Source organism: Lampetra planeri, unplaced genomic scaffold (assembly GCF_965212315.1).
Source record: "Lampetra planeri unplaced genomic scaffold, kcLamPlan1.2.h2 scaffold_261, whole genome shotgun sequence".
Taxonomy (NCBI): domain Eukaryota; kingdom Metazoa; phylum Chordata; class Hyperoartia; order Petromyzontiformes; family Petromyzontidae; genus Lampetra; species Lampetra planeri.
The window spans coordinates 72,756-99,485 of NW_027615089.1; the positions used below are offsets into that span (position 1 = coordinate 72,756).

Sequence of the window (26,730 nt, forward strand, 5' to 3'; positions counted from 1 at the left end):
GTGAGTGTGCTAGTGAGTGTGCTAGTGAGTGTGCTAGTGAGTGTGCTAGTGAGTGTGCTAGTGAGTGCTAGTGAGTGTGCTAGTGAGTGTGCTAGTGAGTGCTAGTGAGTGCTAGTGAGTGTGCTAGTGAGTGCTAGTGAGTGTGCTAGTGAGTGCTAGTGAGTGCTAGTGAGTGCTAGTGAGTGCTAGTGAGTGCTAGTGAGTGTGCTAGTGAGTGTGCTAGTGAGTGTGCTAGTGAGTGTGCTAGTGTGTGCTAGTGAGTGCTAGTGAGTGTGCTAGTGAGTGCTAGTGAGTGCTAGTGAGTGCTAGTGAGTGCTAGTGAGTGCTAGTGAGTGTGCTAGTGAGTGCTAGTGAGTGTGCTAGTGAGTGCTAGTGAGTGTGCTAGTGAGTGCTAGTGAGTGCTAGTGAGTGCTAGTGAGTGTGCTAGTGAGTGTGCTAGTGAGTGCTAGTGAGTGCTAGTGAGTGCTAGTGAGTGCTAGTGAGTGTGCTAGTGAGTGCTAGTGAGTGCTAGTGAGTGTGCTAGTGAGTGCTAGTGAGTGCTAGTGAGTGCTAGTGGTGAGTGATTATGACGCCATGCCCAGGAGAAAGCCGCCAAGGAATCCACTGGTGAGCACCACGTTCTTCTTGAGGAAGAGCAGCGCCTGGGAGAGGGACACGCGGAGAGAGACACGGTGAGAGAGACACGGTGAGACACAGGGAGAGAGACACGGTGAGACACAGGGAGAGAGACACGGTGAGAGAGACACGGTGAGAGAGACACGGTGAGACACAGGGAGAGAGACACGGCGAGAGACACACGGGGAGAGAGAGACACGGTGAGAGAGACACGGTGAGAGAGATACGGTGAGAGAGACACGGTGAGACACAGGGAGAGAGACACGGTGAGAGAGACACCGTGAGAGAGACATGGTGAGAGAGACACGGTGAGACACAGGGAGAGAGACACGGTGAGAGAGACACGGTGAGAGAGACACGGTGAGACACAGGGAGAGAGACACGGTGAGAGAGACACGGTGAGAGAGACACAGTGAGAGAGACACGGTGAGACACAGGGAGAGAGACACGGTGAGAGAGACACGGTGAGAGAGACACGGTGAGAGAGACACGGGGAGAGAGAGACACGGTGAGACACACGGGGAGAGAGACACGGTGAGAGAGACACGGTGAGAGAGACACGGTGAGAGAGACACGGGGAGAGAGAGACACGGTGAGACACACAGGGAGAGAGACACGGTGAGAGAGACACGGTGAGAGAGACATGGTGAGACACAGGGAGAGAGACACGGTGAGAGAGACACGGTGAGAGAGACATGGTGAGACACAGGGAGAGAGACACGGTGAGAGAGACACGGTGAGAGAGACACGGTGAGAGAGACACGGTGAGAGAGACACGGGGAGAGAGAGACACGGTGAGACACACAGGGAAAGAGACACGGTGAGAGAGACATGGTGAGACACAGGGAGAGAGACACGGTGAGAGAGACACGGTGAGAGAGACATGGTGAGACACAGGGAGAGAGACACGGTGAGAGAGACACGGTGAGAGAGACACGGTGAGACACAGGGAGAGAGACACGGTGAGAGAGACACGGTGAGACACAGGGAGAGAGACACGGTGAGAGAGACACGGTGAGAGAGACATGGTGAGACACAGGGAGAGAGACACGGTGAGAGAGACACAGAGAGAGAGACACGATGAGACACAGGGAGAGAGACACGGTGAGAGAGACACGGCGAGAGAGACACGATGAGACACGGTGAGAGAGACACGGTGAGAGAGACACGGTGAGACACAGGGAGAGAGACACAGTGAGAGAGACACGGTGAGAGAGACACGGTGAGAGAGACACGGTGAGACACAGGGAGAGAGACACGGTGAGAGAGACACGGTGAGAGAGACACAATGAGACACAGGGAGAGAGACACGGTGAGAGAGACACGGTGAGACACAGGGAGAGAGACACGGTGAGAGAGACACGGTGAGAGAGACACGATGAGAGAGACACGGTGAGACACAGGGAGAGAGACACGGTGAGAGAGACACGGTGAGACACAGGGAGAGAGACACGGTGAGACACGGTGAGAGAGACACGGTGAGAGAGACACGGTGAGAGAGACACGGTGAGACACAGGGAGAGAGACACGGTGAGAGAGACACGGTGAGAGAGACACGGTGAGACACAGGGAGAGAGACACGGTGAGAGAGACACGGTGAGAGAGACACGGTGAGACACAGGGAGAGAGACACGGTGAGAGAGACACGGTGAGACACAGGGAGAGAGACACGGTGAGAGAGACACGGTGAGAGAGACACGGTGAGACACAGGGAGAGAGACACGCGGAGAGAGACACGGTGAGAGAGACACGGTGAGACACAGGGAGAGAGACACGGTGAGAGAGACACGGTGAGACACAGGGAGAGAGGCACGGTGAGAGAGACACGGTGAGAGAGACACGATGAGACACAGGGAGAGAGACACGGGGAGAGAGGCACGGTGAGAGAGACACGGTGAGAGAGACACGATGAGACACAGGGAGAGAGACACGGGGAGAGAGACACGGTGAGAGAGACACGGTGAGAGAGACACGGTGAGAGAGACACGGTGAGAGAGACACGGTGAGAGAGACACAGAGAGAGAAACACGATGAGACACAGGGAGAGAGACACGGTGAGAGAGACACGGTGAGACACAGGGAGAGAGACACGGTGAGAGAGACACGGTGAGACACAGGGAGAGAGACACGGTGAGAGAGACACGGTGAGACACAGGGAGAGAGACACGGTGAGAGAGACACGGTGAGAGAGACACGGTGAGAGAGACACGGTGAGAGAGACACAGAGAGAGAAACACGATGAGACACAGGGAGAGAGACACGGTGAGAGAGACACGGTGAGACACAGGGAGAGAGACACGGTGAGAGAGACACGGTGAGACACAGGGAGAGAGACACGGTGAGAGAGACACGGTGAGACACAGGGAGAGAGACACGGTGAGAGAGACACGGTGAGAGAGACACAGGGAAAGAGACACGGGGAGAGAGAGACACGGTGAGACACACGGGGAGAGACACGGTGAGAGAGACACGGTGAGAGAGACACGGTGAGACACAGGGAGAGAGACACGGGGAGAGAAACACGGTGAGAGAGACACGGTGAGAGAGACACGGTGAGAGAGACACGGTGAGAGAGACACAGAGAGAGAAACACGATGAGACACAGGGAGAGAGACACGGTGAGAGAGACACGGTGAGACACAGGGAGAGAGACACGGTGAGAGAGACACGGTGAGACACAGGGAGAGAGACACGGTGAGAGAGACACGGTGAGAGACAGAGAGACACGGTGAGACACACAGGGAGAGAGACACGGGGAGAGAGACACGGTGAGACACACGGGGAGAGAGACACGGTGAGAGAGACACGGTGAGACACAGAGAGAGACACGGGGAGAGAGACACAAGGAGAGATGGAAGGTTCTCATTTAAGGCTGAGTCGACCTAGGGGATGCCCAAGACCGGTTCAAATGACCGTCACCGGTGTTGGTGGGAATCGAACTGGGCTCTCTGGTAGCAGAGCGCTAACCGCTGCACCACCGCTCAGCACAAAGACAAAGAGACCCCGTGTAGCCTCAGCAGACTGCTGGGGCAAGTGCGACCAGCACCTGTGAAGGCCGCCACTGTGGCACACGAGCACGTGGGTGGCCACACACACAACAACAACAACAACAACAACAACACAAACAACAACAACAACACAAACAACAACAACAACACAAACAACAACAACAACACAAACAACAACAACACAAACAACAACAACACAAACAACAACAACACAAACAACAACACAAACAACAACACAAACAACAACAACACAAACAACAACAACACAAACAACAACAACACAAACAACAACAACACAAACAACAACACAAACAACAACACAAACAACAACACAAACAACAACAACAACAACACAAACAACAACAACACAAACAACAACAACACAAACAACAACACAAACAACACAAACAACAACAACAACAACACAAACAACACAAACAACACAAACAACACCAACACAAACAACAACACAAACAACAACAACACAAACAACAACAACACAAACAACAACAACACAAACAACAACAACACAAACAACAACACAAACAACAACACAAACAACACAAACAACAACAACACAAACAACAACACAAACAACAACAACAACAACACAAACAACAACACAAACAACAACACAAACAACAACAACACAAACAACAACAACACAAACAACAACACAAACAACAACACAAACAACAACACAAACAACAACACAAACAACAACAACACAAACAACAACAACACAAACAACACAAACAACAACACAAACAACAACACAAAAAACAACACAAACAACAACAACACAAACACCTCCTCCTCCTCCTGCTCCTCCACCTCCTCCTGCTCCACCTCCTCCACCACCTCCTCCACCTCCACCACCTCCTCCTCCACCACCTCCACCACCTCCTCCTCGTCACTGCTGCCCCCTAGCGGCAGCGTGGTGGCATCGTCCTACGTCACTGCTGCGACTGCTGCCGATGATGTTGTTGATGATGTTGATGTGTGTGTCTGTGTGTGTCTGTGTGTGTGTGTCTGTGTGTGTGTCTGTGTGTGTGTGTCTGTGTGTGTGTGTGTGTCTGTCTGTGTGTCTGTCTGTGTGTGTGTCTGTGTGTGTGTGTGTGTCTGTGTGTGTGTGTGTGTCTGTCTGTGTGTCTGTGTGTGTCTGTGTGTGTGTCTGTGTGTCTGTGTGTGTGTGTCTGTGTGTGGCGATGGATCAGCAGCTGACCTCGTCGAGGTACGAGTTGATGTCTGGAGCTGCTTGATGCGCCTGGCGGCTCAGCTGCTTCTTCGCCGCGTTCACGTCTCTCTCCACTCGCTTCCAGTCCACGGTGACGTAGCCCGTGTGGTTCGCTATCTGCACACGGGGAGACACGGGGAGAGACACGGGGAGACACGGGGAGAGACACGGGGAGACACGGGGAGACACGGGGAGACACGGGGAGAGACACGGGGGGAGACACGGGGAGACACGGGGAGAGACACGGGGAGACACGGGGAGAGACACGGGGAGAGACACGGGGAGACACGGGGAGACACGGGGAGAGACACGGGGAGAGACACGGGGAGAGACACACGGAGACACGGGGAGACACGGGGAGAAACACGGGGAGACACGGGGAGACACGGGGAGACACGGGGAGACACGGGGAGACACGGGGAGAGACACGGGGAGACACGGGGGGAGACACGGGGAGAGACACACGGAGACACGGGGAGACACGGGGGGACACGGGGAGACACGGGGAGAGACACGGGGAGACACGGGGAGACACGGGGAGACACGGGGGGAGACACGGGGAGAGACACGGGGAGACACGGAGAGAGACACGGAGAGACACGGGGAGAGACACGGGGAGACACGGGGAGAGACACGGGGAGAGACACGGGGAGAGACACGGGGAGAGACACGGGGAGACACGGAGAGAGACACGGGGAGACACGGGGAGAGACACGGGGAGAGACACACGGAGACACGGGGAGACACGGGGAGAGACACGGGGAGACACGGGGAGACACGGAGAGAGACACGGGGAGAGACACACGGAGACACGGAGAGACATGGGGAGAGACACGGGGAGACACGGAGAGACACGGGGAGAGACACGGGGAGAGACACGGGGAGAGACACGGGGAGAGACACGGGGAGAGACACGGGGAGACACGGAGAGAGACACGGGGAGACACGGGGAGAGACACGGGGAGAGACACACGGAGACACGGGGAGACACGGGGAGAGACACGGGGAGAGACACGGGGAGACACGGGGAGAGACACGGGGAGAGACACACGGAGACACGGGGAGACACGGGGAGAGACACGGGGAGACACGGGGAGACACGGGGAGACACGGGGGGAGACACGGGGAGAGACACGGGGAGGCACGGAGAGAGACACGGGGAGAGACACGGGGAGAGACACACGGAGACACGGGGAGACACGGGGAGAGACACGGGGAGAGACACACGGAGACACGGGGAGACACGGGGAGAGACACGGGGAGAGACACGGGGAGACACGGAGAGAGACACGGAGAGACACGGGGAGAGACACGGGGAGACACGGGGAGAGACACGGGGAGAGACACACGGAGACACGGGGAGACACGGGGAGAGACACGGGGAGACACGGGGAGACACGGGGAGACACGGGGGGAGACACGGGGAGAGACACGGGGAGACACGGGGAGACACGGGGGGAGACACGGGGAGAGACACGGAGAGACACGGGGAGAGACACGGGGAGAGACACGGGGAGACACGGAGAGAGACACGGGGAGACACGGGGAGAGACACGGGGAGACACGGGGAGAGACACGGGGAGACACGGGGAGACACGGGGAGAGACACGGGGAGACACGGAGAGAGACACGGGGAGACACGGGGAGAGACACGGGGAGACACGGAGAGAGACACGGGGAGAGACACGGGGAGGCACGGAGAGAGACACGGGGAGACACGGGGAGACACGGGGAGAGACACGGGGAGACACGGAGAGAGACACGGGGAGAGACACGGGGAGAGACACACGAAGACACGGGGAGACACGGGGAGAGACACGGAGAGACACGGGGAGAGACACGGGGAGAGACACGGGGAGACACGGAGAGAGACACGGGGAGACACGGGGAGACACGGGGAGAGACACGGGGAGACACGGAGAGAGACACGGGGAGACACGGGGAGAGACACGGGGAGACACGGGGAGAGACACGGGGAGACACGGGGAGACACGGGGAGAGACACGGGGAGACACGGAGAGAGACACGGGGAGACACGGGGAGAGACACGGGGAGAGACACACGGAGACACGGGGAGACACGGGGAGAGACACGGGGAGACACGGGGAGACACGGGGAGACACGGGGGGAGACACGGGGAGAGACACGGAGAGACACGGGGAGAGACACGGGGAGAGACACGGGGAGACACGGGGAGACACGGGGGGAGACACGGGGAGAGACACGGAGAGACACGGGGAGAGACACGGGGAGAGACAGGGGGAGACACGGGGAGACACGGGGAGACACGGGGAGAGACACGGGGAGACACGGAGAGAGACACGGGGAGACACGGGGAGAGACACGGGGAGACACGGGGAGAGACACGGGGAGAGACACGGGGAGAGACACGGGGAGACACGGGGAGAGACACGGGGAGACACGGGGAGAGACACGGGGAGAGACACGGGGAGAGACACGGGGAGACACGGGGAGAGACACGGGGAGACACGGGGAGAGACACGGGGAGAGACACACGGAGAGAGACACACGGAGACACGGGGAGAGACACGGGGAGACACGGGGAGAGACACGGGGAGACACACGGGGGGACACACGGGGGGAGACACACGGAGAGAGACACACGGAGACACGGGGAGACACACGGGGGGACACACGGGGGGAGACACACGGGGAGAGACACGGGGAGAGACACGGGGAGAGACACGGGGGGACACACGGGGGGAGACACACGGAGAGAGACACACGAAGACACGGGGAGACACACGGGGGGACACACGGGGGGACACACGGGGAGAGACACGGGGAGACACACGGGGGGACACACGGGGGGACACACGGGGAGAGACACGGGGAGACACACGGGGGGACACGCTTGGTTACGTGCGTGAGTGTGTTCGTACCCGAGTGTGTATGTAGGTGAGTGTGTGTACGTCAGAGTGAGAGTCAGTGTGTATGTGTGTGTATGGGGAGCGGTGGTGCAGCGGTTAGCGCTACGCCGCGCTATGAACCTGGCGACCCGGGTTCGACACCCGCTCACGGCTAACACCAGTGACGATTATCTGAACCGGTCCCGGGCCTCCCCTAGGTCGACTCAGCCTCAAATGAGTAGCTGGTGCGATGTGTAAACATCGTCACTAGGGAGACAAAGGCGGCCGGGCGTGGTGCTGGCCACCCACCCCCTCGTGTGCCGTGTCGGCCTTCATAGGTGCTCGCTAACAGCACTTGCCCCCACAGTCTGTTAAGGCTAAATGGGGGATCTTTATCTTTGTATGGGAAGAAGAATCACCCCCTGTGAGTGGCTGGCTGAGGTGCCATCTGTTGAGGGAGTACTGAAGACGATCCGGAGTCTGAGACCAGGAAAGGCACCGGGCAGAGATGATCTCCCAAGCGAAATGCTGAGGGAGGGTGGCGTTTGTGCACAGACTGCCCTATATGACATCATAACAACAGTCTGGACCACTGGACGGGTTCTGCAGGATTGGAAGGGTGCCCTGGTGGTCCCCCTCTTTAAGAAGGGAGACCGCACAGACTGTGACAACTACAGGGGCATCTCACTCCTCAGTGTGCTGGGTAAGGTCCTGGCAACGATTATTCAACATCGCCTTGCCAGGCACGCTGAGGAGAGGCTTGCGGAGCCCCAATGCGGTTTCAGGAAAGGGCGGTCCTGCACAGATGCCATATTTTCTGTCCGTCTGCTACAGCAGAGGTGTAGGGAATTCCAAAAAGACCTACATCTCTGCTTTATTGACCTGGTCAAGGCCTGTGATACCATCAGTAGGCCTGGGCTCTGGGTTGTTCTTCGTGCTTTCGGAGTCCCTGACCCTCTGCTCACGATCATTAAGGACCTTCATGATGGTGAGCGGGCCCGGGTAAAACTACGTGGCCGGGAGTCGGAGCCTTTCCCTGTACACCTTGGGGTGCGACAGGGATGTCCTCTGGCTTCCACATTATTTAACATCTATTTCGACTGCGTAGTTCGTGAAGCCTTCAATAGCTGTACCGGGGGAATTACCATTTGGTACAGATATAATGGGAGGCTGATCGACGCCCGGGTGCGATCAAGGGATGGCTCCCTATCGGTCAACCACGTTATGTATGCCGATGATTTGGTAATAGCTGCTCATTCAGAAGAGGAGTTGGAGACGCTGCTGCTGAGACTGGAGCGTGCCACTAAGAGGTGGGGCCTTACCATCAGCCCCACCAAAACTAAGCACCTGCCTGGGTATTTTGTACCATCGGGCACTCCACCCCCACAACTCCCAATCGGTGATGGGGCAGTTGTGGAGAGAGTGGAGAGTTTCCCATACCTGGGCAGTGTGCTTATGACCGGCTCCAGTTTATCAGCAGAGGTCTCACTCCGAATCAGTCGAGCGGCAATATCTTTTCATCGGTTGCGTAACGCTGTGTGGAAGCTACCTGGTCTGTCGCTCCGCACGAAGCTTCAGGTCTTCTCGGCCACGGTCATTCCCTCCCTTCTCTACGCTTGCGAAACGTGGACCCCCCTAGTGGAGCATCTTCGCCGGTTGGAAACATTTAGGCTGGCCTGCCTACGATCCATCCTGGGTTTAACCAGGCTGGATTGTGTGAGGAGCTCACAAGTCCTTGAAAGATCTGGGCAAAGTCCCATCAGTGAGCTCCTCCGGCAGGCAAGGCTGCGTTGGCTGGGTCATGTAGCCCGCATGCCCAGCCACCGCATGCCTAAGCAGCTTTTGTTCGGCCGGATCGAGGGGGCTAAACGGGCGCGGCACGGGCTAGAGAAGAGATGGAGTGATGTGGTACAGGAGGACGTGGAGCTGAGTGGACTTGCCGATGACTGGTACCAGCGGTGTCAAGATCGGCCTCAGTGGAGGAGGCTCGTGAAGGACGCTACTGGGCAGTTGGAGGCAGTCGCCCTCCAACAACAACGGAGGGCGGAGGAGCGACGCTCACAACAACGAGCGGAGCGCCGGGTGGCTAAAGCACAGCAAGTTGGCATAGTAGGGGGCACAGGTGGTGCATCAGCCAGTCATCTCGGTCATCTCGGTCAGTCGACCCGTGGCACCTGGGTCTGCCCCGTGACCTCCTGCCAGCGGGCGTTCGACACTTCACGTGGCCTCAGGGTGCACATGGCCTGGCACAAGCGTCGTGGTGACGTCACCGCCACTTAGTGGCGAATGGCGGTTGTTGTTGTTGTTGTGTGTGTGTAGGTGTGTGTGTGTGTGTGTACGTGTGTGTGTCACTGTGTGTGTCACTGTGTGTGTGTGTACGTGTGTGTGTGTCACTGTGTGTGTGTGTACGTGTGTGTGTAGGTGTGTGTGTGTGTACGTGTGTGTGTGTCACTGTGTGTGTGTAGGTGTGTACGTGTGTGTGTGTGTCACTGTGTGTGTGTCACTGTGTGTGTGTCACTGTGTGTGTAGGTGTGTGTGTGTGTGTACGTGTGTGTGTAGGTGTGTGTGTGTGTGTACGTGTGTGTGTAGGTGTGTACGTGTGTGTGTGTACGTGTGTGTGTAGGTGTGTGTGTGTGTACGTGTGTGTGTGTCACTGTGTGTGTGTAGGTGTGTACGTGTGTGTGTGTGTGTGTGTCACTGTGTGTGTGTCACTGTGTGTGTGTCACTGTGTGTGTAGGTGTGTGTGTGTACGTGTGTGTGTAGGTGTGTGTGTGTGTACGTGTGTGTGTAGGTGTGTGTGTGTGTACGCGTGTGTGTAGTCCGGCAAAACAACCTCCTACCTCCTCGCGGTGCCGGACGGGCAACACTGTCGTGGGCAGTGCTGTGGGGGGAGGGCCAATGCCCATTGGCCTCTCCCCTCATGGCGTCTGTGACCACCACAGTGGCTAAACGGGGGCTCTGGACGGGTGCGAGGGGCTGGTAACCCCTCCACCTTCAATTAACCACCACTAAACTACGAATTAAACATAAACCTGTAATTAATAAGCTTGTGCCGGAGGCCCCGGGGGGTCAGGCTTTTATGACGTCTCCTGGCCAAACCCCATTTGGCGGAGCCAGGAGATTGAATTTTCACCCTCGGGGCTCCTCCAGAAACAACGAAAAACCATTGCGGATGGCCACGTGGAATGTTCGAACGCTCACTGCGGAGGAGAGGCTACCACTCCTCTGTCGGGAGCTGGACCGATACCGCCTGGATCTCTGTGGCATTCAGGAGGTCCGGTGGACCGGTTCTGGCTCCTGCCACCATGAGGGGTGGACAGTCCTCTACTCGGGGCAGGAGACTGCCAAACAACAGGGTGTGGCTCTTCTTCTGAACAAAAGAATGAAGGGGGCGTGGGAGCGTGGCGGTGAGGTGTGGGAAGCTGTAAGCCCCAGGATACTTTGGGCTCGCCTTCCCATCAACCAGAGGCGAGGAGTGGTGGTCGTGGTTACTTATGCCCCCACCGAAGACGAACATCTGTGGAGGGATGCAGGCAAAGCCGATGAGTCGGACGCTTTCTATGACCTCCTGTCACAGGTGCTGGCTAAAGTGGCCCCTCGGGATAGAGTCATCTTGTTGGGTGACTTCAATGCCCGAGTTGGTCATGATGCTGGCACCTGGTCTGGAGTGATTGGAAGGCATGGGCCAGATCAGCTCAATAATAACGGTAGGAGGCTGCTAGATTTTTGTGCAGCCCATGGGCTTGTAATTACCAACACGCTCTTCCGGCATCGGCGCATCCACACAACATCATGGATGCATGCCGGGTCCAAGCAAGAACATCTGCTGGACTACGTAGTGACGGACCAGCGGATGCGAGCCCATGTCCTTGACACCAGGACCTACCGTGGAGCTGATCTGCCCTCTGACCATCGACTAGTCATTTGTAAGATGCGCCTGCCATTCTTCCACTCCGGTGGTGGGTGTACACCCAGGATCCCATTCCAACCAAAAGTGGCCTGGTCTAAGTTAGCTGATGAAAGTTGCAAGCGAGAATTTCATCATCGCTTGCAGCTGGGGTTGGCATCGTCCCCCACTCCACCTGATGTCGAGGGTAAATGGGCGAGGTTTAAGACTGTGACTCATGCAGCTGCAATGGCTGCTTTGGGTACGCGGTCCAGACCTCCCCGGGAACCCTGGCTGACGGAGGAGGTGTTCAGGTTAATTGAGAAAAAGCGACAGGCCCACTCTCATCGCCTACAGCATCCCACGTCAGAGAATGAGGAGGTTTACCGCAGTCTTCGCTCGGAGGTTCGTAGAGCCGTGAGGCGCTGCAAGGATGGGTGGTGGTCGCGGGTTGCTGAGGAGATGGAGTCTGCCTCAGTAGCCCGCGATCACAAATCACTATTTAACTCCATCAAAAAAGTAACCTGCAGCGCCACACCTATTACCATCATTAGAGGAAAAAACGGTGATCCAATCTCCGACCCCCAGGAACAGGTTTGCAGATTTGCTGAGCATTTCTGTGAGGTCCTGGGGGAGGGAAAATCTCTCAGCCAGGAAAACATCATGGCACAAAGTGGGGATAACCCTGCTGAGGCTGCGGTGCCTCAAATATTGGAAGAGGTCACCCCCTGTGAGTGGCTGGCTGAGGTACCAGCTGTTGAGGAAGTACTGAGGGCGATCCGGAGTCTGAGACCAGGGAAGGCACCGGGCAAAGATGATCTCCCAGGCGAAATGCTGAGGGAGGGTGGCGTTTGTGCACAGACTGCCCTATATGACATCATAACAACAGTCTGGACCACTGGACGGGTTCCGCAGGACTGGAAGGATGCCCTGGTGGTCCCCCTCTGTAAGAAGGGGGACCGTACCGACTGTAACAACTACAGGAACATCTCACTCCTCAGTGTGCCGGGTAAGGTCCTGGCAAGGATTATTCAACATCGCCTTGCTAGGCATGCTGAGGAGAGGCTTGCGGAGCCCCAATGCGGTTTCAGGAAAGGGCGGTCCTGCACAGATGCCATGTTCTCTGTCCGTCTGCTACAGCAGAGGTGTAGGGAATTCCAAAAAGACCTACATCTCTGCTTTATTGACCTGGTCAAGGCCTATGATACCATCAGTAGGACTGGGCTCTGGGTTGTTCTTCGTGCTTTCGGAGTCCCTGACCCTCTGCTCACGATCATTAAGGACCTTCATGATGGTGAGCGGGCCCGGGTAAAACTACGTGGCCGGGAGTCGGAGCCTTTCCCTGTACACCTTGGGGTGCGACAGGGATGTCCTCTGGCTCCCACATTATTTAACATCTATTTCGACTGCGTAGTTCGTGAAGCCTTCAATAGCTGTACCGGGGGAATTACCATTTGGTACAGATATAATGGGAGGCTGATCGACGCCCGGGTGCGATCAAGGGATGGCTCCCTATTGGTCAACCACGTTATGTATGCCGATGATTTGGTAATAGCTGCTCATTCAGAAGAGGAGTTGGAGACGCTGCTGCTGAGACTGGAGTGTGCCACTAAGAGGTGGGGCCTTACCATCAGCCCCACCAAAACTAAGCACCTGCCTGGGTATTTTGTACCATCGGGCACTCCACCCCCACAACTCCCAATCGGTGATGGGGCAGTTGTGGAGAGAGTAGAGAGTTTCCCATACCTGGGCAGTGTGCTCATGACCGGCTCCAGTTTATCAGCAGAGGTCTCACTCCGAATCAGTCGAGCGGCAATATCTTTTCATCGGATGCGTAACGCTGTGTGGAAGCTACCTGGTCTGTCGCTCCGCACGAAGCTTCAGGTCTTCTCGGCCACGGTCATTCCCTCCCTTCTCTACGCTTGCGAAACGTGGACCCACCTAGTGGAGCATCTTCGCCGGTTGGAAACATTTAGGCTGGCCTGCCTACGATCCATCCTGGGTTTAACCAGGCTGGATTGTGTGAGGAGCTCACAAGTCCTTGAAAGATCTGGGCAAAGTCCCATCAGTGAGCTCCTCCGGCAGGCAAGGCTGCGTTGGCTGGGTCATGTAGCCCGCATGCCCAGCCACCGCATGCCTAAGCAGCTTTTGTTCGGCCGGATCGAGGGGGCTAAACGGGCGCGGCACGGGCTAGAGAAGAGATGGAGTGATGTGGTACAGGAGGACGTGGAGCTGAGTGGACTTGCCGATGACTGGTACCAGCGGTGTCAAGATCGGCCTCAGTGGAGGAGGCTCGTGAAGGACGCTACTGGGCAGTTGGAGGCAGTCGCCCTCCAACAACAACGGAGGGCGGAGGAGCGACGCTCACAACAACGAGCGGAGCGCCGGGTGGCTAAAGCACAGCAAGTTGGCACAGTAGGGGGCACAGGTGGTGCATCAGCCAGTCATCTCGGTCATCTCGGTCAGTCGACCCGTGGCACCTGGGTCTGCCCCGTGACCTCCTGCCAGCGGGCGTTCGACACTTCACGTGGCCTCAGGGTGCACATGGCCTGGCACAAGCGTCGTGGTGACGTCACCGCCACTTAGTGGCGAATGGCGGTTGTTGTGTGTGTACGTGTGTGTGTAGGTGTGTGTGTGTGTACGTGTGTGTGTAGGTGTGTACGTGTGTGTGTGTGTGTCACTGTGTGTGTGTCACTGTGTGTGTGTCAATGTGTGTGTAGGTGTGTGTGTGTGTACGTGTGTGTGTAGGTGTGTGTACGTGTGTGTGTAGGTGTGTGTGTGTGTAGTATGTGTGTATGTGTGTCACTGTGTGTGTGTGTACGTGTGTGTGTAGGTGTGTGTGTGTGTGTGTAGGTGTGTGTGTGTGTGTGTACGTGTGTGTGTCACTGTGTGTGTCACTGTGTGTGTGTGTGTGTACGTGTGTGTGTAGGTGTGTGTACGTGTGTGTGTAGGTGTGTATGTGTGTGTGTGTGTTTGTGTGTCTGGACCTGTAGAAGCAGGAAGCCGCCGCCTACTGCAGTTGCTGCCAGTTTCCCCACTTTCTGGAACACGAAGCCTGCACACCTGCACACAGCACAGACAAAGGTCCCCCGTGTAGCCTCTAACAGACTGTAGGGGCAAGTGCTGTTAGTGAGTAGCACCTATGAAGGCCGGCACGGTACACGAGGGGGTGGGTGGCCAGCACCACGCCCAGCCGCCTTTGTCTCCCCAGTGACGATGTTCACTACACACCGCACCAGGTACTCATTTAAGGCTGAGTTGACCTAGGGGAGGCCCAGGACCAGTTCAGATAATCGTCACTGGTGGTGTTGGCCGTGAGCGGGAATCGAACTCGGGTCGCCGGGTTCGTAGCGCAGCGTAGCGCTAACCGCTGCACCACCACTCCCCACCAAAAAACAAACGTACACACACGTACACACACACGTACACACACACGTGTGTTGAACTTCTTTCACACCGTACGTAGCCAACCGTGCTATGTGTGTGTGTGTTGAACGTGGTTGTTGGTGGGGGTGTGGTCGGTGTGGTTACTGGTGGCGGTGGTGTGGTTGGCGTGGTTACTGGTGGTGGGGGTGTGGTTGGCGTGGTTACTGGTGGCGGTGGTGTGGTTGGCGTGGTTGTTGGTGGGGGTGTGGTTGGCGTGGTTACTGGTGGTGGGGGTGTGGTTGGCGTGGTTACTGATGGCGGTGGTGTGGTTGGCGTGGTTACTGGTGGTGGTGGTGTGGTTGGCGTGGTTACTGGTGGTGGGGGTGTGGTTGGCGTGGTTACTGATGGCGGTGGTGTGGTTGGCGTGGTTACTGGTGGTGGTGGTGTGGTCGGCGTGGTTACTGGTGGCGGTGGTGTGGTTGGCGTGGTTACTGATGGTGGTGGCGGTGGTGTGGTTGGCGTGGTTACTGATGGCGGTGGTGTGGTTGGCGTGGTTACTGGTGGTGGTGGTGTGGTCGGCGTGGTTACTGGTGGCGGTGGTGTGGTTGACGTGGTTACTGATGGTGGTGGTGGTGGTGTGGTTGGCGTGGTTACTGATGGTGGTGGCGGTGGTAGTATGGTCGGCGTGGTTACTGGTGGTGGTGGTGGTGTGGTCGGCGTGGTTACTGGTGGTGGTGGGGGTGTGGTTGGCGTGGTTACTGATGGTGGTGGCGGTGGTGTGGTCGGTATGGTTACTGATGGTGGCGGTGGTGTGGTTGGCGTGGTTACTGGCGTTGTGTCCACCCACCAGCCCCCCGCGCCCCCCACCGCGATCTGCGTGGCCACCGAGTACTTCTGTGCGATGGGGCCGGACTCGCGGCCCAACACTCGCTGCAGCCAGCCGCCACCACCACCACCACCACCACGGTGTCGTCGCGCGTAGCCGGCCAGGTCGAGCAGCTCGTACTCCTCGCCAGCCTCGTCCCGCTCTGTAGAGACACGCGCAGAGAGACACGCGCAGAGAGACACACGGAGAGAGACACGCGGAGACACACAGAGACACGCGGAGACACACGGAGAGAGAGACACGCGGAGAGAGAGACAGAGACACGGAGTGAGACACACAGAGAGAGACACACGGAGTGAGACACGCGGAGAGAGAGACACGGAGAGAGACACGCGGAGTGAGACACGCGGAGAGACAGGCGGAGAGAGACACGCGGAGAGACACGCGGAGAGAGACACACGGGTCTATGGGTCTCTGTGGGTCTCTGTGGGTCTCTGTGGGTCTCTGTGGGTCTCTCTGGGTCTCTCTGGGTCTCTCTGGGTCTCTATGAGTCTCTGTGGGTCTCTGTGGGTCTCTGTGGGTCTCTCTGGGTCTCTATGAGTCTCTATGGGTCTCTGTGGGTCTCTGTGGGTCTCTGTGGGTCTATGCGTCTCTGTGTCTCTGTGGGTCTCAGTGGGTCAATGGGTCTTTGTGGGTCTATATGGGTCTATATGGGTCTCTGTGTGTCTCTATGGGTCTCAGTGGGTCTTTATGGGTCTTTGTGGGTCTATATGGGTCTCTGTGGGTCTCTATGGGTCTCTCTGGGTCTCTCTGGGTCTCTGTGGGTCTCTGTGGGTCTCTGTGGGTCTCTATGGGTCTCTATGGGTCTCTGTGGGTCTCTGTGGGTCTCTCTGGGTCTCTCTGGGTCTCTCTGGGTCTCTATGAGTCTCTGTGGGTCTCTGTGGGTCTCAGTGGGTCTATGGGTCTTTGTGGGTCTATATGGGTCTCTGTGTGTCTCTATGGGTCTCAGTGGGTCTCTGTGGGTCTTTGTGGGTCTATATGGGTCTCTGTGTGTCTATGGGTCTCTGTGGGTCTCTATGGGTCTTTGTGGGTCTATATGGGTCTCTGTGTGTCTCTATGGGTCTCTGTGGGTCTCTATGGGTCTTTGTGGGTCTCTATGGGTCTCTGTGTGTCTCTATGGGTCTCTGTGGGTCTCTATGGGTCTTTGTGGGTCTATATGGGTCTCTGTGTGTCTCTATGGGTCTCTGTGGGTCTCTATGGGTCTTTGTGGGTCTATATGGGTCTCTGTGTCTCTATGGGTCTCTGTGGGTCTCTATGGGTCTCTGTGTGTCTCTATGGGTCTCTGTGTGTCTCTATGGGTCTCTGTGGGTCTCTATGGGTCTCTGTGGGTCTATATGGGTCTCTGTGTGTCTCTATGGGTCTTTGTGGGTCTCTATGGGTCTCTGTGGGTCTCTGTGGGTCTCTGTGGGTCTCTGTGGGTCTCTATGGGTCTCTATGGGTCTCTGTGGGTCTCTGTGGGTCTCTCTGGGTCTCTCTGGGTCTCTCTGGGTCTCTATGAGTCTCTATGGGTCTCTGTGGGTCTCTGTGGGTCTCTGTGGGTCTCTCTGGGTCTCTCTGGGTCTCTATGAGTCTCTATGGGTCTCTGTGGGTCTCTGTGGGTCTCTATGGGTCTCTGTGGGTCTATGCGTCTCTGTGTCTCTGTGGGTCTCAGTGGGTCTATGGGTCTTTGTGGGTCTATATGGGTCTCTGTGTGTCTCTATGGGTCTCAGTGGGTCTCTGTGGGTCTTTGTGGGTCTATATGGGTCTCTGTGTGTCTATGGGTCTCTGTGGGTCTCTATGGGTCTTTGTGGGTCTATATGGGTCTCTGTGTGTCTCTATGGGTCTTTGTGGGTCTATATGGGTCTCTGTGTGTCTCTATGGGTCTCTGTGGGTCTATATGGGTCTCTGTGTGTCTCTATGGGTCTCTGTGTGTCTCTATGGGTCTCTGTGGGTCTCTATGGGTCTTTGTGGGTCTCTATGGGTCTTTGTGGGTCTATATGGGTCTCTGTGTGTCTCTATGGGTCTCTGTGGGTCTCTATGGGTCTCTGTGGGTCTCTAGAAACACGAGCATTTGGTTGCTATAAATGTCCACTTGGCCGAGCTGTTACTTGTTGACGGCCAGGGAGGGCGTCGCTTCTCTGAGCGAAGACTTCCCGCGGGGCAGCTCAGTGCGTTCCTGTCTGGGTGACGTTGCTTTCCTAGCAGCGTTCGTTCGGTGCATTCCCCACCCAATATCGTCTGCTGTAGCTGTGCTGCTGTAGCTGTGCTGCTGTAGCTGTGCTGCTGTAGCTGTGCTGCTGTAGCTGTGCTGCTGTAGCTGTGCTGCTGTAGCTGTGCTGCTGTAGCTGTGCTGCTGTAGCTGTGCTGCTGTAGCTGTGCTGCTGTAGCTGTGCTGCTGTAGCTGTGCTGCTGTAGCTGTGCTGCTGTAGCTGTGCTGCTGTAGCTGTGCTGCTGTAGCTGTGCTGCTGTAGCTGTGCTGCTGTAGCTGTGCTGCTGTAGCTGTGCTGCTGTGGCTGTGCTGCTGTGGCTGTGCTGCTGTGGCTGTGCTGCTGCTGTGGCTGTGCTGCTGCTGTGGCTGTGCTGCTGCTGTGGCTGTGCTGCTGCTGTGGCTGTGCTGCTGCTGTGGCTGTGCTGCTGCTGTGGCTGTGCTGCTGCTGTGGCTGTGCTGCTGCTGTGGCTGTGCTGCTGCTGTGGCTGTGCTGCTGTGGCTGTGCTGCTGTGGCTGTGCTGCTGTGGCTGTGCTGCTGTGGCTGTGCTGCTGTGGCTGTGCTGCTGTGGCTGTGCTGCTGTGGCTGTGCTGCTGTGGCTGTGCTGCTGTGGCTGTGCTGCTGTGGCTGTGCTGCTGTGGCTGTGCTGCTGTGGCTGTGCTGCTGTGGCTGTGCTGCTGTGGCTGTGCTGCTGTGGCTGTGCTGCTGTGGCTGTGCTGCTGTGGCTGTGCTGCTGTGGCTGTGCTGCTGTGGCTGTGCTGCTGTGGCTGTGCTGCTGTGGCTGTGCTGCTGTGGCTGTGCTGCTGTGGCTGTGCTGCTGTGGCTGTGCTGCTGTGGCTGTGCTGCTGTGGCTGTGCTGCTGTGGCTGTGCTGCTGTGGCTGTGCTGCTGTGGCTGTGCTGCTGTGGCTGTGCTGCTGTGCTGCTGCTGCAGCTGTGCTGCTGCTGCAGCTGTGCTGCTGCTGCAGCTGTGCTGCTGCTGCTGCTGTGCTGCTGCTGCTGCTGTGCTGCTGCTGCGGCTGTACTGCTGCTGCAGCTGTACTGCTGTTCCACTGCACTGCGCCACTAATTCCGAGCCCCGACCCCAGGGGCGGTTGCTGCCCGGCCCGGCCGCCTCGAGGCGCTCCAAACCCGGCAGAGGCAACTAGCCGAGGCCGGTCGCATAGGCCCGGTTCCTCAAATGTAGTTTTGTTTTTGTGTGAACGCATCGCGATGTTTGTTTGTCGTGTAAATGTCATTTCCTTCCCATCGCTACACTACGCCTCGGCTACTGACGAGACGGTGACATGCTGGCGGGTGAGCAAAAAAAGTGAGTGGTGAGCGGTGGTGGTGAGCGATGGGCAAGCCACTCACCCCCTTTACGCTCCGCCATGGCGCTTGTGTCTGTAACGTCCTTGCACCCCCCCCCCACGCCACACGCCACAATGGACGAGTCCAAATCTCACGACAGGAAACCCCCTTCCTACCCCCCAAGCGTCACGGACACATTTGACGAGTCCAAATCTCACCACAGGACCCCCCCCCCCGCGCCACACGGCCACATTTGACGAGTCCAAATCTCACCACAGGAACCCCCCCGCGCCACACGGCCAGAATGGACGAGTCCAAATCGCACCACAGACCCCCCCCCCCGCGCCACACGCCAGAATGGACGAGTCCAAATCGCACCACAGACCCCCCCCCGCTACGCCACACGACCAGAATGGACGAGTCCAAAACTCACCACGGGAACCCCCCACGCCACACGCCACAATGGACGAGTCCAAATCTCACCACAGGACCCCCCCCCCCCCGCGCCACACGCCACAATGGACGAGTCCAAATCTCACCACAGGACACACCCCCACGCCACACGCCACAATGAACGAGTCCAAATCTCACCACTGGACCCCCCCCACACCACACGCCACAATGGACGAGTCCAAATCTCACCACTGGACCCCCCCCACGCCACACGCCACAATGGACGAGTCCAAATCTCACCACAGGACACACCCCCACGCCACACGCCACAATGGACGAGTCCAAATCTCACCACTGGACCCCCCCCACGCCACACGCCAAAATGGACGAGTCCAAATCTCACCACTGGACCCCCCCACGCCACACGCCAAAATGGACGAGTCCAAATCTCACCACAGGACCCCCCCACGCCACACGCCAAAATGGACGAGTCCAAATCTCACCACAGGAACCCCCCACGCCACACGCCAAAATGGACGAGTCCAAATCTCACCACTGGACCCCCCCACGCCACACGCCAAAATGGACGAGTCCAAATCTCACCACAGGACCCCCCCACGCCACACGCCAAAATGGACGAGTCCAAATCTCACCACAGGAACCCCCCACGCCACACGCCAAAATGGACGAGTCCAAATCTCACCACTGGACCCCCCCACGCCACACGCCAAAATGGACGAGTCCAAATCTCACCACAGGAACCCCCCACGCCACACGCCAAAATGGACGAGTCCAAATCTCACCACAGGAACCCCCCACGCCACACGCCAAAATGGACGAGTCCAAATCTCACCACTGGACCCCCCCACGCCACACGCCAAAATGGACGAGTCCAAATCTCACCACAGGAACCCCCCACGCCACACGCCAAAATGGACGAGTCCAAATCTCACCACTGGACCCCCCCACGCCACACGCCAAAATGGACGAGTCCAAATCTCACCACAGGAACCCCCCACGCCACACGCCAAAATGGACGAGTCCAAATCTCACCACTGGACCCCCCCACGCCACACGCCAAAATGGACGAGTCCAAATCTCACCACAGGACCCCCCCCACGCCACACGCCAAAATGGACGAGTCCAAATCTCACCACAGGAACCCCCCACGCCACACGCCAAAATGGACGAGTCCAAATCTCACCACTGGACCCCCCCACGCCACACGCCAAAATGGACGAGTCCCAAATCTCACCACTGGACCCCCCCACGCCACACGCCAAAATGGACGAGTCCAAATCTCACCACAGGACCCCCCCCGCGCCACACGCCAGAATGGACGAGGCCAAATCTCACCACAGGAACCCCCCCCACGCCACACGCCACAATGGACGAGGCCAAATCTCACCACAGGAAATCCCCCCCACGCCACACGCCAAAATGGACGAGTCCAAATCTCACCACAGGAACCCCCCCCACGCCACACGCCACAATGGACGAGGCCCAAATCTCAACACGGCTCTTCTGCCGTGTGGCTGCGATAATAGACGTGCCCAATCTCAGAATCTTCATTGTTATACTCGAATAATCCAATGAGCCATGAAGCTCTTTTTTTGTGCGAGATGTGCAAATGTTCAGTGCGAGTAAAACCTCCACGCCACGACCTGAATGGATGAGTCTAGATTTTTTAATCGCGGTTATCGTCCCAACCACCACCGGAATGGATGAGTCCAGATCTCACTGCGGTCACCCCCGACTGACTATACGACGCACATATTTAATGGGATTTTTACTTCTAGATGTGAAGCTTTCGTGACTGCAAAGATCATATTCTTGGGTTTTTGTCGGTAAAGTCACGTCGGTAAAAAATCAAAATTAATAAAAGTAAAATAAAATACAAGTAAACCCGTAAAAACAAAGTTTTTCACTAATAAATCCTTTATATGCATGGCATCGGGGCGGCTAGAGTCCTCTCGTCCTCTGGCTTGAGATGGCTGCCACCTATGCGTCAGATGATTGTCTGGCAGCATTAAACAATTGGTAATTAAATATTTTTAAAAATTTCCCTAAACAGTGTAAAATTTTGGAATTTTTTTTTCACGAAAATGCATTGTCACGCACAACGAGTCTGTGTGCAAAATGTCAGCTCGATTGGATCGTGGGAAGGTGGGTTAAAAAACGACCGAAAGATTTGCACGGTCCTAAGCAAGCAAGCGAACTTAATATAAAGGATTTAAAAAAATAACATAAAATCACGACGTTTCGGAGGCAACACAAGCTTCCGTCTTCAGGTGGAACCCGTCACAGTACGCTTGCTGTATCAAGTAGATTACTTATCGGACTTTTTTTACTCTGTAAAGTTATGCTCTTGTTATTAGACGCACTTTCCCAGTATTTTAACGGAATATAAGACGCACTTTTGTTCTCGCTTCACTTTTTAATGCGTTTTTTTTTGTGGTGAGCCATGCGATTCTTGCACCAACAAGACTACATCCTGGTCGCTTATTTCTAGGAAACCTGGTTAAACCAAAGACGCGAAAAAATTATCTTGAAAGCTAAACTTACGTTCATGCAAAAGCCATCAGCTGTTCGTGAAGAACTGCATTTTTCTTAGGTTTTTTCGGTAAAGTCACGTAGGTAAAACATTAAAATTAATGAAAGTAAAATAAAATACAAAAAATAATGCAGCAAATCTGGCTGTGACGGTCCCACCTGATGACGGAGACTTGTGTTGCCCTCCGAAACCGTCGTGATTTTAATTTTTATTTTACTTTCATTAATTTTGATGTTTGACCTACGTGACTTTACCGAAAAAACCTAAGAAGATGAATCCTTGCAGACACGAAAGCTTCAAATCTAGAAAGATATTGTTGGTACGTGCAAAGACAACGGCTGCTGTCTGATCACAACGTCTGTCTCTACTCACAGCCTCTGTCTGCCAACTTCTGTCTGAACGCGACTTCTGTCTGCACACGACTTCTGTCTGCACACAACTTCTGTCTGAACGCGACTTCTGTCTGGAACTCAATGTATACACCTTCCCTTCAAGGGCGATGACGTCAACCAAGGGTGACGTAGGTCAACAATGTCACGTGCACACATCTGGTGGTTTTCTATTGGCTGGGTGGGAAAAGGGGCGGGGCTGTGAGAGAGGTTAGAGTGGGTGGGTAGGAGAAGGGGGGTGGCTGGGAGGGGGAAGAGGGGGGAGGTGCTGGGAGGGAGAGGGGGGGGGCTAGGAGAGGGGGGGGGGAGGTGCTGGGAGGGAGAGGGGGGGCTAGGAGAGGGGGGAAGAGGGGGGAGGTGCTGGGAGGGAGAGGGGGGGGGCTAGGAGAGGGGGGAAGAGGGGGGAGGTGCTGGGAGGGAGAGGGGGGGGGCTTGGAGAGGGGGGGGAGGTGCTGGGAGGGAGAGGGGGGGCTAGGAGAGGGGGGAAGAGGGGGGAGGTGCTGGGAGGGAGAGGGGGGGGCTAGGAGAGGGGGAAGAGGGGGGAGGTGCTGGGAGGGAGAGGGGGGGGCTAGGAGAGGGGGGGGAGAGGTGCTGGGAGGGAGAGGGGGGGCTAGGAGAGGGGGGAAGAGGGGGGGAGGTGCTGGGAGGGAGAGGGGGGGCTAGGAGAGGGGGGGGGGAGGTGCTGGGAGGGAGAGGGGGGGCTAGGAGAGGGGGGAAGAGGGGGGAGGTGCTGGGAGGGAGAGGGGGGGGCTAGGAGAGGGGGGAAGAGGGGGGAGGTGCTGGGAGGGAGAGGGGGGGGGCTAGGAGAGGGGGGGGGAGGTGCTGGGAGGGAGAGGGGGGGCTAGGAGAGGGGGGAAGAGGGGGGAGGTGCTGGGAGGGAGAGGGGGGGCTAGGAGAGGGGGGAAGAGGGGGGGAGGTGCTGGGAGGGAGAGGGGGGGGGGGCTAGGAGAGGGGGGGGGGAGGTGCTGGGAGGGAGAGGGGGGGCTAGGAGAGGGGGGGGAGAGGGGGGTGCTGGGAGGGAGAGGGGGGGCTAGGAGAGGGGGGAAGAGGGGGGAGGTGCTGGGAGGGAGAGGGGGGGCTAGGAGAGGGGGGAAGAGGGGGGAGGTGCTGGGAGGGAGAGGGGGGGGGGGCTAGGAGAGGGGGGGGGGAGGTGCTGGGAGGGAGAGGGGGGGCTAGGAGAGGGGGGGGGAGAGGGGGGTGCTGGGAGGGGAGAGGGGGGGCTAGGAGAGGGGGGAGAGGGGGGAGGTGCTGGGAGGGAGAGGGGGGGGCTAGGAGAGGGGGGGGGGAGGTGCTGGGAGGGAGAGGGGGGGCTAGGAGAGGGGGGGGAGAGGGGGGTGCTGGGAGGGAGATGGGGGGCTAGGAGAGGGGGGAAGAGGGGGGAGGTGCTGGGAGGGAGAGGGGGGGGCTAGGAGAGGGGGGGGGGAGGTGCTGGGAGGGAGAGGGGGGGCTAGGAGAGGGGGGGAGAGGGGGGTGCTGGGAGGGAGAGGGGGGTGCTGGGAGGGAGAGGGGGGGGCTAGGAGAGGGGGGGGAAGGTACTGGGAGGGAGTATGGGGGCTAGGAGAGGGGGGGAGAGGGGGGAGGTGCTGGGAGGGAGAGGGGGGGCTAGGAGAGGGGGGGGAGGTGCTGGGAGGGAGAGGGGGGGCTAGGAGAGGGGGGGGGAGAGGGGGGGTGCTGGGAGGGAGAGGGGGGTGCTGGGAGGGAGAGGGGGGCTAGGAGAGGGGGGAGAGGTGCTGGGAGGGAGAGGGGGGGGCTAGGAGAGGGGGGGGAGGTGCTGGGAGGGAGAGGGGGGGGCTAGGAGAGGGGGGGGAAGGTACTGGGAGGGAGATGGGGGGCTAGGAGAGGGGGGGGAGAGGGGGGAGGTGCTGGGAGGGAGAGGGGGGGGCTAGGAGAGGGGGGGGGAGGTGCTGGGAGGGAGAGGGGGGGCTAGGAGACGGGGGGGGGAGAGGGGGGTGCTGGGAGGGAGAGGGGGGGGGGGGCTAGGAGAGGGGGGGGAAGGTACTGGGAGGGAGATGGGGGGCTAGGAGAGGGGTGGGGAGAGGGGGGAGGTGCTGGGAGATGGAGGGGGGGCTATTAGAGGGGGGGGGAGGTGCTGGGAGGGAGAGGGGGGCTAGGAGAGGGGGGGAGAGGGGGGGTGCTGGGAGGGAGAGGGGGGGGCTAGGAAAGGGGGGGGGAGAGGTGCTGGGAGGGAGAGGGGGGGCTACGAGAGGGGAGGGGGTGCTGGGGAGGAGAGGGGGGGGCTACGAAAGAGGGGGGGAGGGGGGGTGCTGGGAGGGAGAGGGGGGGGAGAGGGGGGGGCTAGGAGAGGGGGGGGAGGTGCTGGGAGGAGAGGGGGGGGCTAGGAGAGGGGGGGGGGCTAGGAGAGGGGGGGAGAGGGGGGGGAGGTACTGGGAGGGAGAGGGGGGACGAGCTCGAGAGAGGGGAGGGGCCAAGTGAGAGAGGGGGAGTGGCTGAGAGGAAGGCGGGGGCTAGTAAACATGAGGGGCGGGGCTGGGTGGGGTCAATGGGGGAGGGGCGTCGGGGTCATGCTACCGGAACCGCGGGGAGAGGAAAAGTGGTCACCTTAAAAATGTTTAAACATTTTTTTTTCAATCACACACAAAAACAAAAATCACGATAACGACGACGATGAAACAAGCGATAGCAAACCATTGCGTTGGTTTTTATCGTTGTTATTTATTAAATAACGCGACATTTACCTCACGTGTGCACGGGGCACCCCTCAGGTTATTAACATCGCGACGACCTTGGGTGGGTTTTGGCGCCAATTTTTGTGAATCGACTTAAATCTTCGCAGTTTATGAGGGGGGAAGATTTCTTGACAGCTATGAAGCTGGGTTTGTAATCGCCAGCAGAACCGTCGGACTCGAATTGTAAATGTTCACAATCTATACTGCAGGAGGAATCCGATTAGCTTTAATGCTCTTTACACAGATGTCCACCATTGGAACCTCATTTGCCAGTAAAAAATATGATAATTGTTTTTTTACCCTTCTATCTGGCAACAAAAACTGACACCTTTTTTTACAAGGAGTCATGTTTGCATAGACCGCAATACCTGCAGTCATAACGCCAACAAAAAACACAACTCTGATAATGTATGCACTGTCCTTGAAGTTGATTGGTCCACACCCGAGACAGCTTTCCTTAGAGCCTAGTCTCACATGGTGTTGGACCAGATGACGCCAAAAGGCGCACAACTCAAAGCCAATGCACCATCAGAGTTTGAGAGCTCGGGGTAAAGCACTTACACCATTGGAACCTCATTTGCCAGTAAAAAATATGATAGTTGTTTTTTTTCCCTTCTATCTGGCAACAAAAACTGACACCTTTTTTACAAGGAGTCATGTTTGCATAGACCACAATACCTGCAGCCAGAATGCAAACAAAAAACATAACTCTGATCATGATATGCACTGTCCTTGAAGTTGATTGAATGCACCATCAGATTATGAGAGCTCGGGGGTAAGCATTTACATGGTGTAAATGCTTACCCCTGAGCTCTTATGAGAGCTCGGGGGTAAGCATTTACATGGTGTAAATGCTTACCCCTGAGCTCTCATAATCTGATGGTGCATTGTCTTTGAGTTGCGCGCCTTTTGGCGTCATCTGGTCCAACACCATGTGAGACTAGGCTCTACGGAAAGCTGTCTCGGGTGTGGACCAATCAACTTCAAGGACAGTGCATACATTATTAGAGTTATGTTTTTTTTTGCATTATGACTGCAGGTATTGTGGTCAATGCAACATGATTCCTCATAAAAAAGGTGTCAGTTTTGTTGCCAGATAAAAGGGTAAAAAACCAATGATCATATTTTGTTACTGGCAAAGGAGGTACCAATGGTGTAAATGCTTACCCCGAGTTCTCATACTCTGATGGTGCATTGTCTTTGAGTTGTGCGCCTTTTGGCGTCATCTGGTCCAACACCATGGAGACTAGGCTCTAAGGAAAGCTGTCTCGGGTGTGGACCAATCAACTTCAAGGACAGTGCATATCATCAAGGACAGTGCATACATTATCAGAGTTATGTTTTTTGTGTTTGCATTATGACTGC

General features: G+C 57.1%; 1 protein-coding gene across 1 annotated transcript; it reads right to left on the minus strand.

Moving 5' to 3' along the window:
* Positions 1 to 270: 270 nt before the first annotated feature.
* FUNDC1 (FUN14 domain containing 1) lies at positions 271 to 19,485 on the minus strand. The gene is made up of 6 exons (XM_078623461.1): positions 19,406 to 19,485; positions 15,830 to 16,010; positions 14,604 to 14,679; positions 4,849 to 4,977; positions 517 to 641; positions 271 to 292 (listed from the first exon to the last, which is right to left on the minus strand). Exons 1-5 carry the CDS (start codon positions 19,422 to 19,424, stop codon positions 564 to 566), a joined length of 483 nt encoding a protein of 160 aa, XP_078479587.1. The 5' UTR covers positions 19,425 to 19,485; the 3' UTR covers positions 271 to 292; positions 517 to 563.
* Between the last annotated feature and the right edge of the window lie 7,245 nt (positions 19,486 to 26,730).